The sequence below is a fragment of the Molothrus ater genome, chromosome 6 (assembly GCF_012460135.2).
Source record: "Molothrus ater isolate BHLD 08-10-18 breed brown headed cowbird chromosome 6, BPBGC_Mater_1.1, whole genome shotgun sequence".
Lineage (NCBI taxonomy): Eukaryota > Metazoa > Chordata > Aves > Passeriformes > Icteridae > Molothrus > Molothrus ater.
In genome coordinates, this window is record NC_050483.2 from 53,035,148 (window position 1) to 53,049,154 (window position 14,007).

At 37.9% G+C, this 14,007-nt stretch overlaps 1 protein-coding gene across 1 annotated transcript in view; it reads left to right on the forward strand.

Moving 5' to 3' along the window:
- Nucleotides 1-6,864: 6,864 nt before the first annotated feature.
- TDRD9 (tudor domain containing 9) overlaps nucleotides 6,865-14,007 on the forward strand; it is a 54,810-nt gene continuing 47,667 nt past the window's right edge. Inside the window, exons 1-2 of the mRNA XM_036384278.1 lie at nucleotides 6,865-6,959; nucleotides 10,105-10,211. Coding sequence (XP_036240171.1) covers nucleotides 6,865-6,959; nucleotides 10,105-10,211 — 202 coding nt within the window. The remainder of the gene's footprint in view (nucleotides 6,960-10,104; nucleotides 10,212-14,007) is intronic.

Consider the following 14,007-nt stretch of genomic DNA (forward strand, 5'->3'; position numbering starts at 1 on the left):
TTTTAAGCTGGGGAGAGGAAAAAAAAATTTTGCTTGTCTGTCTAACTGATTAGTTCTTTTTACCTGTAGACTTCTTTCTTAGGAACTGAATGATTGAATGAAACTTTATTAATGATTAGTTGGCTGTACAAAATCACCAGGCCATGATGAAATATGACAAGTCTTGCACCTTACAATATTTCCTGTCTCTTTTCTGAGTTAGCATACTCTGTGGAATTTACAGCATTTGAAAGTACATATCTGTCACCTTGGAAATATTTCATATTTTATCCATAGTATACATGATTTAAAAACAGGGAGGAAGCCCTAAACCCCATCACGCAAGCTAACAAAGAACCCCTCAAACCTCACAAAAAACCCAACTAAATAAGAACAGTCCATTCCAAGAAAATACAAACTCCCAAACTTCAAAAATTTGAACTTACACATATATTTTAAAATGAAATTAATTAATTAGTAGTTAAGTGCTGCAACTCTGCTTGACCTGGTTTTACAACTTATGTATCAATTTTTATTTTAAATATTTTAATTATTGTTCACATAATCTGGAGACAGAAATCTGGTAGAATAGACTTCTGATTTGTACTTTGTAACAAATCATGCACATACAAGCATGCAAATTAGAATAAAATAACATAAATTACCTTAGCAGTTGTCTGTGAACAGTGTTGTTCAGGTGAGTTTGCTTGAAGGTCTCTTATTCTAGCATATCCCGTTTGCAGGTTCTTAGTACTGCTGGAAGAAAACAAGGGTTTTTTTCTCTTTTTTCTATTTCTTTTTTTTTTTTTTTCATTTACTCAAACTGTGCCCAGAAAAAATGACTTTCTGTACTGAATATGACAGTTTAAGTTTTTCTGCTTTTAAGGTTCTTTTTCATCCTCTGTACTGGAGAGAAGCAGTAATCCATTTAACCTAACATGGTCTCTCAAATACTTTCTCCCAAGTCCATTAAGATCTCCTACCTTTGAATTGAGTTCTGCCGATGGCAGCAATTTGAAAAAAGATGGTAACAATTTCAAATGCTTGTTGCTAAATCCATCCAAATGTATTGTTGGTAGTGAGATGAATAATGATAGTCTGAAGCAACTACAGACGTGCTTGCAGCTGAAGTTAAGGCTGTCGTATGATGTGATGCTTGGCTGTGCATAGCTGTAGGTCACAGTTTAGAGCTGTATTTTTATGCCCGTAGAGTGCTAAAAATAACTATGTTGCTTTTATCATCAAACTAAACTTTCAGGCCATTGAGATGCTGGAAGACTTATCTCCCATTAGAGGGGGATCAGGCTGTTCTGCTGTCATTTTTAAACAGCTAAGAATAGGTTTTCTCTAGTAAAGATCATCTAAAGCTTTTGTTAAGTGAGTGTTGACAGAAAAGAGATATTTGACAGTTGCTCAGGATTTTGTCGCTACATTAAATGTTTCTTCCAGCTGAATTTCTTCAATCTCATGGTTCTATACATTTTCATTACTGTGCATAGCTGTTAGCATTTTTAATTAACATTTCAAATGTGTTTAAAGAAGCCAGACTGTAACACCTACAGTTTGCCATGAAAGACACTGTAATCTAATTAAAGGAATAGAATGATAAGGAGATGCAAATTGAGGTCAAACTGATCTAAAAAGCCCAGAATTGTAAGTCTTACCATAGACATTGCTTCTCTCTCAAGTGGCTGTCAGCTGCCTGCTCCTTGTTTCCTTGATGAATGTTTTGATCATATCCATTTTTAAGGTTCATTCTCGGGGATGGCACTGTGCACACTAAAGGTCGCCGAAGGAGCCATTTTCCGTTCCAGTTATCCGGTCTCTTCCTATTAATCTAAGCAGGAGCCATGGTTTAAGAAACACTGCCTTTCTTCTTGCCCTTGTTCTAACCACTGTCTGTGCCCCTCTTCACTATTTTTCATCCCTACTTTTCCCCCTCCACGGGTGTGTTGAACAGTTGGGAGAACAAACGTTCTCTAAATTTGTTCTAGATGTCATACAACATAAAGGATGGCGTGTATGGCTGTTATTAAAGCTGATACTACTTATACATTGGAAAAATTCAAATGTCAGTATTAATCCTCTTCAACTGGAAGGTTTTCACATTGCATTGGATGTGGTACTATGAAAAAGGAAGGGAGCTAGGTTTATGATGACAGAACTGTCCTGACAGATTTTCAGATAAAATTAAAATGCTCCTTGCCACCTCCTTTACAGCACAGTTAACATGTCACCACTTTTTTCCACTGTATCAATCTGCAAGTAAACTGCTGTACAGTGTATAACCATTATCATGTCTTTGCAAATTAGAGATGCATACTGGAAGGTGTGCAAAGTCATTAAATGAGAAACCTACAACTTTTATTTTTCACCCTAATCTTTGGTTGCATCATTGAAGATTCAAGGCAGGATCCTGAGGACCATGTGTGTTTTTCCATTGGTAGGAGAGCATTGAAGCTGAGAATTTCTATTGCTTCTACTTTTGTATGCAGTTCAGGTGTGTGAAGAGATGACTGTTTCTGTGGAGCTGGCTGTGGACACTGGAATTCAAAAGTAGGGTGGTAGTTTCTGCAGTTTGTAGCCCATGGTTAATCCTGGAAACTTTGTTAAGAGTCAAAATTCTACCCACTATCTCTAATCCTGGATCTAAAGTGCCGTGTCAGGGTGAAAATTTTGGCTTGACTTTGCTGATATTGGATCTGTTCCCTGAAGGCACTGGGAAGTTTGTCTTTATTTGTAAGATTACTAATTATGTCTCAGTGGTAAACTCTGTCCATCTCCAGTCAGAACAAGGAGCGTTCCCTGGTGTGTGTGGCAGAACAGCTCCCGTAGTAAGGTGCTGGCTTTATTCTGTTGCTTTCTTTTATCCTGAATATAAATTATACACAGCTCTATTTACTTCTTGATTTTCCAAGGTGTATTTAGGGAGTATGTTATTAGTTCTTATTTGTCTGAGGTGAAAGGATTGTCAGTGTGGGGTTAGTACCTGTCATGTTAAAAGAATTCCTCCTAAGGTAATGTGTGTACCCACAGTGATTGGTCTGTTCGGGTATGGTTTGTACTGAAGAGCTGCAACCCAAACCCAGCATTCTTGGAAGAACCCTAATTTTTGGAGTGGTTTTGTTCTGCCATGTGGGTGGTTTGGTGTGAAGGAGTGGAAGTATGGTTAATGGCTCTGACTATTAACCTGAAAATATCTGGTACTTTAAATTTCATCTGTTTGGGGAATTCCTCTTTTGTCTCCTCCTGTTTGACATCACAAATGTGAGGGAGAACTTGAAAATGAAGATGTAACTTGGAAGTATTGCTTTTAAATTTGGTGGGGTTTTTTTGACAAAGCCAGTTTGAGTAGATGTTGGTGCTGAAGAGCAGTTTGTTCAAAACCAGCTCCATTTAACCAAATATTACACTGATGTGAGCATCCAGACTTGATATATGGTGAGAATGGTTGGAGGAGAAGCTTCCTATTCTTTTCTTTGGGAAATTTTATGGCATCTGTACCATGTGAGATGCTGTTGACTGTAGTAGTTGAAAGAAGCAAGAAGTACAGCTCTCTTTATGAATGAGACTCAATGTGACATTGAGAAATTCTTAGTTGACCAAAAGTGCTGCTAGCAGATCCTGAGCATTGCTACCTAGCTAACGTTTCAGCACATTGGTGTAGCAGTGCATGTTCCATAATTCTTCCCAGTATCTGTTGATGATAATCAAATACTGTGGTTTGCTGCCATAGATTCTGTGTGAAGGGCTGGATGTTAAGCCCAGTAGACACCTAAGCTCCACACAGGCCCTTGCTTACCTGCTATTCCTCCTCAGGGGAACAGGGAATGAGGAGTGGAACAGGAAAGAAAAAAACTTGGGTTCAAAATAAAAGCTGTTTTAAAAAGTTGAACAAGAGAGAAAGAAAACAAAAAAAAGTGGTGCAGAGGCAGCCCCCACATCACCTCTCATGGGCAGACCAATGCCCAGCCAAGTTCTGAGCAATAGATGGCAAGCTGAAATGAAACCCCACTCTCCCTTTTTGTTGCTGAGCATGACACTAAATGGCATCTCTCTGGTCTGTGTTGCCTTCCTGGTTGTGCCCCTCCCAAACTCTTGTGCACCCACCAGCCTATTTATGGGGAGCAGGGGAGGATGTAGTGTGAGAAACAGAAAGGTCCTGGATGCTGTGCAAATGCTCTTCTGGAGTAACTAAAACATTAATTTCCAGAAGTACTGATTTGGTCACAATTCCAGAACAGCATCATAGTGCTGCTATGAAGAAAACCCCATCCCAACCAAGTCCAGAACAGTTACAAAGGAAGGTTTACAATGCTCCCATCATCTGGGCAGAGGAGATTTCAAAAATAATTTATCCACAGCTAGCAGGTTGGATGGTTTCCTTTAATTTATAATGCAGTGCTACTTTATGGGTTTAATCAACTTTCTAGTGTATTTTTCTTTTGATTTGACAGAACAACTCACTCTGGCTGTTTTGGGCAGCAGACAGATGGTGAGTCTACCTCTTCTGACCACTTGAGACAGCATTTGACTACTCCTTTTGTTTTTTTTAACAGTTATGAGCAACATTTGCTATGAGCCTACTGAAGAGGCCTCTTGATAAGACTCCTTATTTGGCCTCTTGCTGTGACAGTGAACAACAGAATAATTTTCTTTCAGCAGTGTTAGCTGACAGAAGTTTCTGTAAGCTATCATTGCATCCTGGTGCTGAGATGAATAAAACCAGGAAATGTTTGAAGCTGATTTCTTCCACTTGGACTGTCTGTAGCATTAATGTCTCTGGTGCTGATGACACATCACTGACAGGCAGGGGAGTTACAGGCATCAATTTGAAATTGAGGCAGTCCTGCTCTTAATACTAATCTTCAAGAGCATTCTTCTAAATTCAGAGCAGTCTCTTACTTGCATATTATTTTTCTCAGAGATTTGTTTAATCTGGATTTTACCAAGTTGGTAACCAAATGCAGGAAGGGAAGCTCATCAGCAGCTCATCTCCTAGAAGAGTCCAGTTCTTTGAAGCCCAGCCCACTGACATAAAATCCTAGGGTAGAAGACAGTAAATTGGAGGATTTGGGCTGTTTTATCCTGGCATTTATGCTTTTTATGTTTCTTGATTTTAACTGTTGATAAGGGGCAGAGCTATTAGTTTGACATATGTGAAATATTTCTGAGTTATTGAGTTTCCATAGTCTATCCAAATCCAAATATTAGCATTTGAGTTTTTCAGGATTTTACAAAGTTCTTTTAATGCTCTCCCTCTCTCTTCCCCCCCTGCCCAGCTAGTTAAGGTTTTAAAACAGGCAATCTGAATTACACCTGAGGAAGAGCAGTGCAAGCCTTTTAAAATGCTTAAATATGAAGATTTTATCACTAAATCTAGCAAGTTTCATTTCAGAACAGCTCACTTACTGGGAAAAAAGCATGCACCTAACTGATTCTTAGACTCTTGAAATAACAAGTAACGAGTTTGTGAAATCTGTATTTTAGTTTTTAATATGTTACTTTTATTCTGAATTCTATTAATAGTCTGTTTTCGCAGATGAAATGTAGATTTTGAATGACAGTACATGATTTAATTGAAGTTAGTGTATTTCTGCAGGTAGAACCAATCTTTTGTATAGAAAGCCAGCTTCCATTTGGAAGAAAAGTAATTTTTAGTATGTCCTTCAGTAAACCCAGTGGAAGGTTATTTACTGTCATGGCAAATGTTCAGTTATGTAAAGTGTCACATTACTTTAGTTTCAGAAGAGAAGCTTTGAAACAGTCTACTGTATATCTCTTACTAAAATTGTACAGCAAAATATTGCTCTGTATGTTATGAGGCTAAGTGTTTTTTTCAAGTGATTTCCACCCTCCCCAAAGATCTGTAAATAAGTGAATAGTTTGTGTGCGTGACAGAAGCCATGACTTGGGGCAGTCATTCTCTTGTGATCTGTGAAATGGGTGACACTAGCTTTATGTTCAACTTCTAGTCCCATGTGCACAGGATTTTTTGTGTTAAATGAGACAGAACGTAAATAAGCAGAAAGTACATCTATAAGAATTTTTGAAAACTCTGTCCCAGGAGAATTTGATGTTTGATTTTTGTCCCTGAGATGGACATGTTCTAGAAGTTACATGGCCTTGAGTAGAAGCTTCTACCTCAAAATTAATAGAATGTTTTTTAAAAGTTAGATAAGTAAGCATCTTAACCCTTGGAATTTCATTGCATGCTTGGATATTTTCTTCATACAGTCAGGTATGCTGCATAAGCAACTTAAATTTTTTTTTCAGGGAATAAGACTGCACGTGTCTGTTAGTTTAATAAAGCTTTTTTCAAGCATTTCTTCTAGAAGTGTTAACTATGTTCAGTGTAGGCATTGGCATTACAGTTATGTCATTGGAAAAGGCCAAACAAATTAGCTGCCACAGCTGAGATTGGGCAATTGATTCTATTTTTGGCAGCTAAGTGTATGCCAAAATTCTTTGGTTATTATTTCAAGTGCTCAAATACAAATATTTACTCAATATACTTTGTTATGATGCCTTGTTGGTTTATTAGAGGTCATTCTATAACTTGAAGAAAGAGCTTTCTCTAACTCAATTTGTGTAAAGAAAGGCACCCTCAGTGTATTTGAAAGCATTTACAATTGAAAGTGTCAAAAATTTTTGGTGTTAAACTGTTTCCCTTCTCTTAATTCCCCTGAAGTGGCAGCTGTATTTAATTTTGTCTTTAAAAATACCTTGTTTCAATCAGTTGCTCAAAATTAGCATGACTGGGCTTGTGTACCAAGACCACTCATATTTCAGAAGAATGTTACAGTAGTTAAACCACATAATACAGAATGAAGAAAGAATCCTGCTACCTCATAAGACAGTGTTAATTCTTTTCCAAGAAGAGGCATGTACCTCTTTGTCTTGATGGAAGGGATCCTGCTGGCCACTGCTTGCAGGCTCCAAGTCCTATCTGCTACTTGTGAGAGTGTTTCTGAAAATAGGTAGGTTTGGAAATGTACACACCTACTTGGGTAGGTCTGAGGATGTAGCAGGAGTTACTTGTTGAGTGAAGTCAGTGATGGATTGTGTTCTCAATGCTTTATACTTCTGTCTGCCTTCTTCCACTTGGCGTGAACAGAATGTCACATATTTGCTGGTTCTGCCATAGAATTCTGGCTGCTTTTGAAGATGAAATATGCCCTTGATATGAATAAGATCACCTACTCTTTAAAATGAGGGGCAGGGAAGAAAACCCAGAATATTTAAAATCTCCTACGTTTCCTTCAGTTGATGACTTCAAATTTCAGTGATTGTGTTAGTCACAAAAATGCTTTTTACTGCTTCTTAATTTGGTGGAGTTTTGACTGGTTTGGATGTGCAGTTGAAAAGGCTGGACTCTGGAAATCCTGAGGAATATATATTATAACATGGCAGGAAAATATAACATGTACTGAAGGTGGGTTTTGACTGTCAGGAGGAATAGAAATGGGGAAGAAATAACTGGTGTATGGGACAGACAGGTGATTCATAAGCAGAATCCAGAAAATTCCCTTCATTTGCATTGCTGGTTTCTAGCCTGGAATGGATCTGAATTTCTGAATCTTGTTATTCTTTTGCTGTCAGCAAATTTTGCTGAAAATGATTAGATTTCCACCTAAGGGAAATTTCTTTCTGTTTATCCAGGTATATAGGATGATACCTCCCACTAATGGTGTGTTAATTATTACTTGGAAGGACTGTATCATTCTGGTAATTTAGGAGAGCTCCAGGGGGCTTTATAGTAATTTTTTTCCATTTTACTTGAAACCCCCCATTATTCTGTAAGCTTTAAATTTTATTAATGCAGAGAAGTACATAATTAAAGCATCAATAAATGGTATAGAGAAGCTTATTTGTTCATTTCATATTCCCATATGTAATTTTCCAGTTGCATATGATTTTCCTCAAGACTGGAGCCTGATTTGGTACGTCAAGTGCACAATGTTTATTCCTAATGACTGGCTATTAAAGATCTTGTTTATTCATTGTGTAGCCTGAGGTTCATTTACTGCATGCTGTTTTCTGAAGACAGAAAACCTAATTCTTGAAATAAAATATTCAGCTGTCCAAACAAACAAAAAAAATTCATCTTTTCTTGCAAATGACTGAGGTCACTCTATCCTCATTTTCCTCAAGCTGTACAGGCAAAGGTTGAAAGCTCACACACATGTATACATACATAAACATTTCTGAGAGGCTGTTTTGAAATGCTTAAGACTTAAAGTTCCAAGAGATATAATTAATAAGTTTATTTGTATATTTATGTAGTTATTACTGTTCCTTATCTGTTCCTTAAGTGATTTAAGCTCCTGCTTAGATGCTGATGTATCTGCAAGGTTTAACTGCAAGCAAGGAGCACAGTCCTGCCTCTCCCAGCCTTAGCCCCTCAGTGGGAGTTTTCTGTTGGTGATTTGCTTGCTGTTGCTCCAGGCTCTGACAGTCAAGCAGTACCTGCTCCTCTGTGACAGCCCTGCCTGCTTGCCCTGCATGGGTTTTCTCCTCATGGAGAACCTAAGGACAAGTTGCATTTGCTGCATAACCTGGTTTTGTTTTGAGAATATGTGTGTCCAGTGTATTCAGTGAGGCTGCAGGTTTATGGAAGTGAAAAAATAATTTGGTATATGACTAAAAATCTGTGTAGTATGTGCATACAATGCTGCCCAAGTGAGAGTGTGCAGCCAAGCTTCATTATGGTATTTTCAGCTACCGAATGCTTGACTTTGTTAGCATCATTGAATTTTTGGGTTTTATTTGTGCTTAAAATACACTCAGTGGAATAACCTACATTGCAAACAGCCAGACATCCTGTGTATGAATATTTCTACATATTTTCACAGATTCAGACCTTTTGAGGAGTGTTTTAGAAGGGTTTGAGTGATGAAGTTGGCTGTCGGCAGCTGTTGCTCATGTAGCCATTTTGCAGAGGGGTGCAGTCCTGCTGAACCTTGCATTAAGAAATACTGAGGTCTGGGGGAAATTGCTGTCGCTCTATGCCTAAAATATTGTTAAAATTGGATCAGAAGCTGTCTCCTAGTTTGTTGGCAGCACTAGGTGATAAATACTTGGTGTTCTGTTCTGAACTGGGCTGAGTGAATTGTCTGTAGCAGAGCCAAGCTGGCAGAGTTTGCCTTGGCAGAGAAGGTGAGTGCTCTGTGGCACCAAAATCTTGGGAATTTCCCTCTGTTGAGGGCTGTGTGCCATATGAAATGTAGTTTTCAGTGTCACTGTTTCTGGGGTCAGCATTGCCTATTTTTTGGGTCAAGAAATAAACACTTCCACAACACTACCATTTCATAAAACTTAGATTTGCTGTGCCTTCATGAATTGCTGCATAGGTAAGGCTTGCACAGGGCCCAGAGTTGAAGTTAATGTGCTGTAGTTTCTATTTTATTTAAAAAAAATCACTTTTGATGTTTTCAAAGCTTTTCTATGTTTAAGTTCACCTGTGATTTTAATAACCATGCAGTCATTGTTTACATGTTGCTTTATTCTCTACTGAATTTCATGTGAATTTCTTCACATTGTTTATGTAGAAGACACTTCTGAAAATCTCACTTCATTACCTTTATATCATGATTAACGTTTCTTGTGTGTAACAGATTTCCATCAAATTTAGTGATTATTCAATGAATGTTAAATTTTTTTGCTGACCACCATCATTTCTTGGCTTACTGTCAAAATTTTTTTCTTAAAAGCAGTGAGATGTTTGTGTTTCCTCCTGTCCACTTCACCTGTCTCCAGCGAATCGTGCAAGAATTACATGTATTTTCCCAATTGTACATGTCAATAATTGAAGAAACAGAGCTATTTCATTTTTGTTCAGAAGAAATTGTAGTCTTTCATTAGAAGAGAAATTCCTAGGTATTGAAGCCTTACAGGATGGTTTTTTGGGAGTTCAGTCTTTTTGGGTCTAAACAGAAAGATGCAATGTGGCATTTTCCTCAGGCTAGGATCTAAATGCATAGACTAATTTTTTTTCTGAAGTTTGTTCATTGAGGTAGTTCCTGCATAACATAGAGAACTTCCTATATAATGGTGTTATTTCCAGAGATCCCAAAGACTTATATTAGGAAGCAATTATTGATTTATTATTTCTTTCCTCTTCAGATTGCCTATCTCAGAGAACATTGGAACTGAATATGCTAAAAAATGCAGACAAGCAGAGGAACAAGAGCTGAATGTAGCTGGAAATTATCAGCTTGTCTATAAACCAGGTAAAAAAAAGAAAAAAAATTATTTCATTCCTATTATAAACTCAGATATACCTGTCCTTTTTTCCCCTGTTGTCTTTATCCTATCTCCCTCTCTAAATTGAATGTACTTGTTTCTTTATTGATTTATGTGCATTAGTTTGTTATAGGTAAAGCATGATATTAAAAAGTCAACTTATTTTCTGGAAATTACAATGTATAATGCTGTTGCACAGGTAAGTGTTCATACATCTGGCTTGTTGTACTGATAAATGTAGATATAGGAGTAAAATGAATCTGCAAGGACAAGATACCACTCATTAGATTCATGCCTTTGTTCTGTTTTCCCATTTTCTATTCATATTTCTCTGTGTACTTGATTGTTGCTTTGAGCTGCCTTTGGAGAGAATTTCAATTGCACTTCTTTCCTAGGAGCTCTGGTAAAAGCACTGTGAGGCTGACTCACTTGTCAGGGCAGCTCAGCTTCAAACTCTTACTGTGCCTCCTAATTTCCAGGTTTGTTAATGTAGCTGATTTCCTGAGAAAAGGACATTTATGTTTTATCTGTTCTCTCTGTCGTTCTCCTAATACTTTCTGTATACCTTTGCTGGCATACCAAAATATGATAATAGAGAAATTTTCTAGAAATTACTGTCTTTCAGTGCCTCTGCAAATTCTCTGGCCTCTGGAACTCAGGCTGATGAAGCCACTTGTGGGATTTGTCATCAGCTGAGATGCAGTAGGGGCTCATGGCCAGCTCACCATGTGCAGTACACCTTGTTTTCTGTCCTAACCACAAAATACTCTCTTGTTCCCTTGATGTTGCATAAAGTTTGTGGGAGAGGAAGTATTAAAAGGTGGAAATGGGACAATAAAGAGACTGGAAGGAGCTTCCAGTGTTGTCATTCAGGAATGCCATTTCCCTAGTTCTTCATCTGCTTTACTAGCAAAGGAGAGACAGCAACAAGTTGAGTAAGATTAAGTTCTGTAGATTTCTTTAATAATGCAGTGGTATTGGTTGATGCAAGGACATACCATAGCTTATTCAGTGTCTTTTGCCTACTAAATCAGAATCTTGTATAAACTGGACTAGCAACTTTAGCAGCACTGGTGGCCTGCCTGACTGAGTGGGACTGATGCTAGCAGTGTTCTTTCTGTAAAAGAAACAGGATTATAACTTAGGCTGTTCAGGAAATATTTCTGTGTAGTCATCCTGGTGCTTTATTTTATAAATACCTATTTTCTCTTGGTCTACCCTAAAATATTTGTCTTTGAAATTTCACCTTCTAGTATTTACTCTTGCCTTCCTGTTGTAACTTACTGAAACAGCATCTAGTTGGCAAACAACCATAAACATTACTAAAGTATTGACCTATTACATAATCTCTAATTGTTAATGCATTAGATATTTTCCTCAGTTTCTTGCCCCCCTTTCCTTCCCCCTGTTCTGTTCTTTGTCTGTCTCATTGTCTGGAGTCTCAGTTGCTTCAGGAGCTGTTCTGTGCAGTGTTGATGGCTGCCTGCTCTCATCAGTGCTGTGCTGCCAGCAGTGTGTGATCCCATGGCAGACTCCAAGCAAACTGGATAGTGACAGGACTGGAACATTCCTAAGGCAGTCTGAGGCTGAACTGCCAAATCTCACCTAGATGTAGAATAACATAAAAGCTTCAGAAAATCCTGCTTCTACTGCCCTTAACTTTGACTTACAGGCAGACTCAGAAATACTGTGTTAGGACAGTAGAATGAAAAAGCTCAGTAAGTGAGTATAAGAATTGTACTGTTAATTTTATAGCTTATAAATGTGTATGTTGTTCCACATTTGAGACTGCTTTAATGTAGTATGCTTGTCATTCAGATTTTAAGAGCTTTCAGATGTATTTGTAACTATCAGCTGTATTGATATGAAAGTTTGTTTTCCTCAAGAACATGGGAACTGTCATAAATGATAAAGGACTTTATCTAGACCAGGACCTGTGAGTTGAGGTGTGTTGAATACAAATGTAGTCAAGAAATAACCTTCACAACATGGAAATGAGAAACTGATTTTTTCTGAAGGCTCTGAATTGGTACCCCTTTTGTAGCTTCTTTCTCTGAGTTGCTGTTCTGACTGTAGGCAATATTTTTTGTGCAAATTGATAGCCTTTTTTAAATCTTGCAGTTACTGAAACTGCTTGTGTTTGTACGGCTTGTGCCTTGTTATTTATCGAGTTTAAATCTTGTGCTTTCCAATTTCTTTGAAAGAGCATATGCTTTCATGCTGAGATGACAAACAGAAATGCCTGATCTGCTTCTCTGTTGGGGAAACAGATCATCAGGGAACTGCATTTAGAGTTCTGGCTTCTGCAGAGCATGGTAGAAATGATACTGCTGTGCAAAGGAAGTTGAAGTGATTAAATAAAAGCAGAAGAAAATTCTTTGTCATTACTGTTACCCAAAACGAGCAGAGCATTAGCAGTTCTTCCCTGTCCCACCAGGTTTGTTTGGCATTTGGTACTGGCTCTTCCAGTTTCACACACTTTGGATTCAGTGAGGTCATGGGGTGTTGTGCAGAGGGAAACCTGCCAGAGCTGGGTGTATGGGACACTTACCCCTTTATTCATCATGTAGAAATTTTTTTTTACCAAATTTAGGAATTCTGAACTGTATATACTAGAGCTTTGAACTTCAGAAAGCTTCTAAAAACCTTATTTTCATGAAGCTTTGTGGATGGCAGATTTTTTTTTTCCTCTGTCTTCATGATTTTCATGCCTATAAATGGATATCTTTTGGAGGTCTTCCAGTTCCCACCTGAAGTAATTTCTTTCAGAGAAGAATAAATTTAAACACTCTTTCTGATGTATAAGAAACTGAATTTTTTTGGTACCTTTATATATTTTAAATTCAGAACAGATGCATGCCAGGAAAATGATTCATAGCACAGATCCTCACCCCAAAACCTTTTGTATATAAGATCCGTGTAAGTTGAAGAGGGTTGCAGTAAGGAAGTCTCACCAGACAAGTATTTTCTTAGGAATTCTCTGTATTAAGCTTATCAAGGATCAGTCAGCAGCACCTTTGTGTACTTGGTATTTGATTGAGGTAGCACCATGTTTCTGGAAGTCCTTTTGCTTTTTGGCTCAGTGTAGGAGCCAGTTGTTACCTGTGGCTTTCCTTTCCTATGAGCTTCCTTGCAAACTGTCATCACTTTGTGGCTCAGCAGAAGAATCATCAGTGATTTAATTAGCATCTCATTTGATTAATCTAACCAGTACTTTCAAGTATATTTTATTTTAAGCATCTCATTTTAGTGGCTTAGTGGCAGATAGCAAGATACACCTGTACAAACTCTTCTCCCAGAACTGGTCAATATAAAAATCTAATCTTATGTTAAAGGATCTCTTCAAATTCAGTTCAGGAAACAGGTACCAGAGGGAGTACATCTGCTGTATGGGCTGTAATACTGAGATAGTGAAAAATTGCTCTTTGCATAGGCACTGGACTGTTTTAGTCATTGTCTCTACAGGGCTTTCATAATAATTGAAAGGGAAGTGAGCAGGGAAATTAATCTTTCCCATAACCGAGTTTTCGGTTTCTTTTTTTGCACCAATTCTGAATAGAGAAATGAATTATTCTGGACTGGAATTAATGCTTCTTAATACACTGAAATATTTTGTTTGCCCTAAACCAGCATGGGTGGCAGTTGCCTGCTTCCTCAGTTTACTGTTTTCAGGTTAGAAGCATCCTGCATTCTATGTCAGAATCCAAGGTGCAGGTTAGAGCGCGATGCCTGACACAGGTGTGCACTGGTTGGGTCAGTTGTCCCGGTCCCAATAATGTTTTT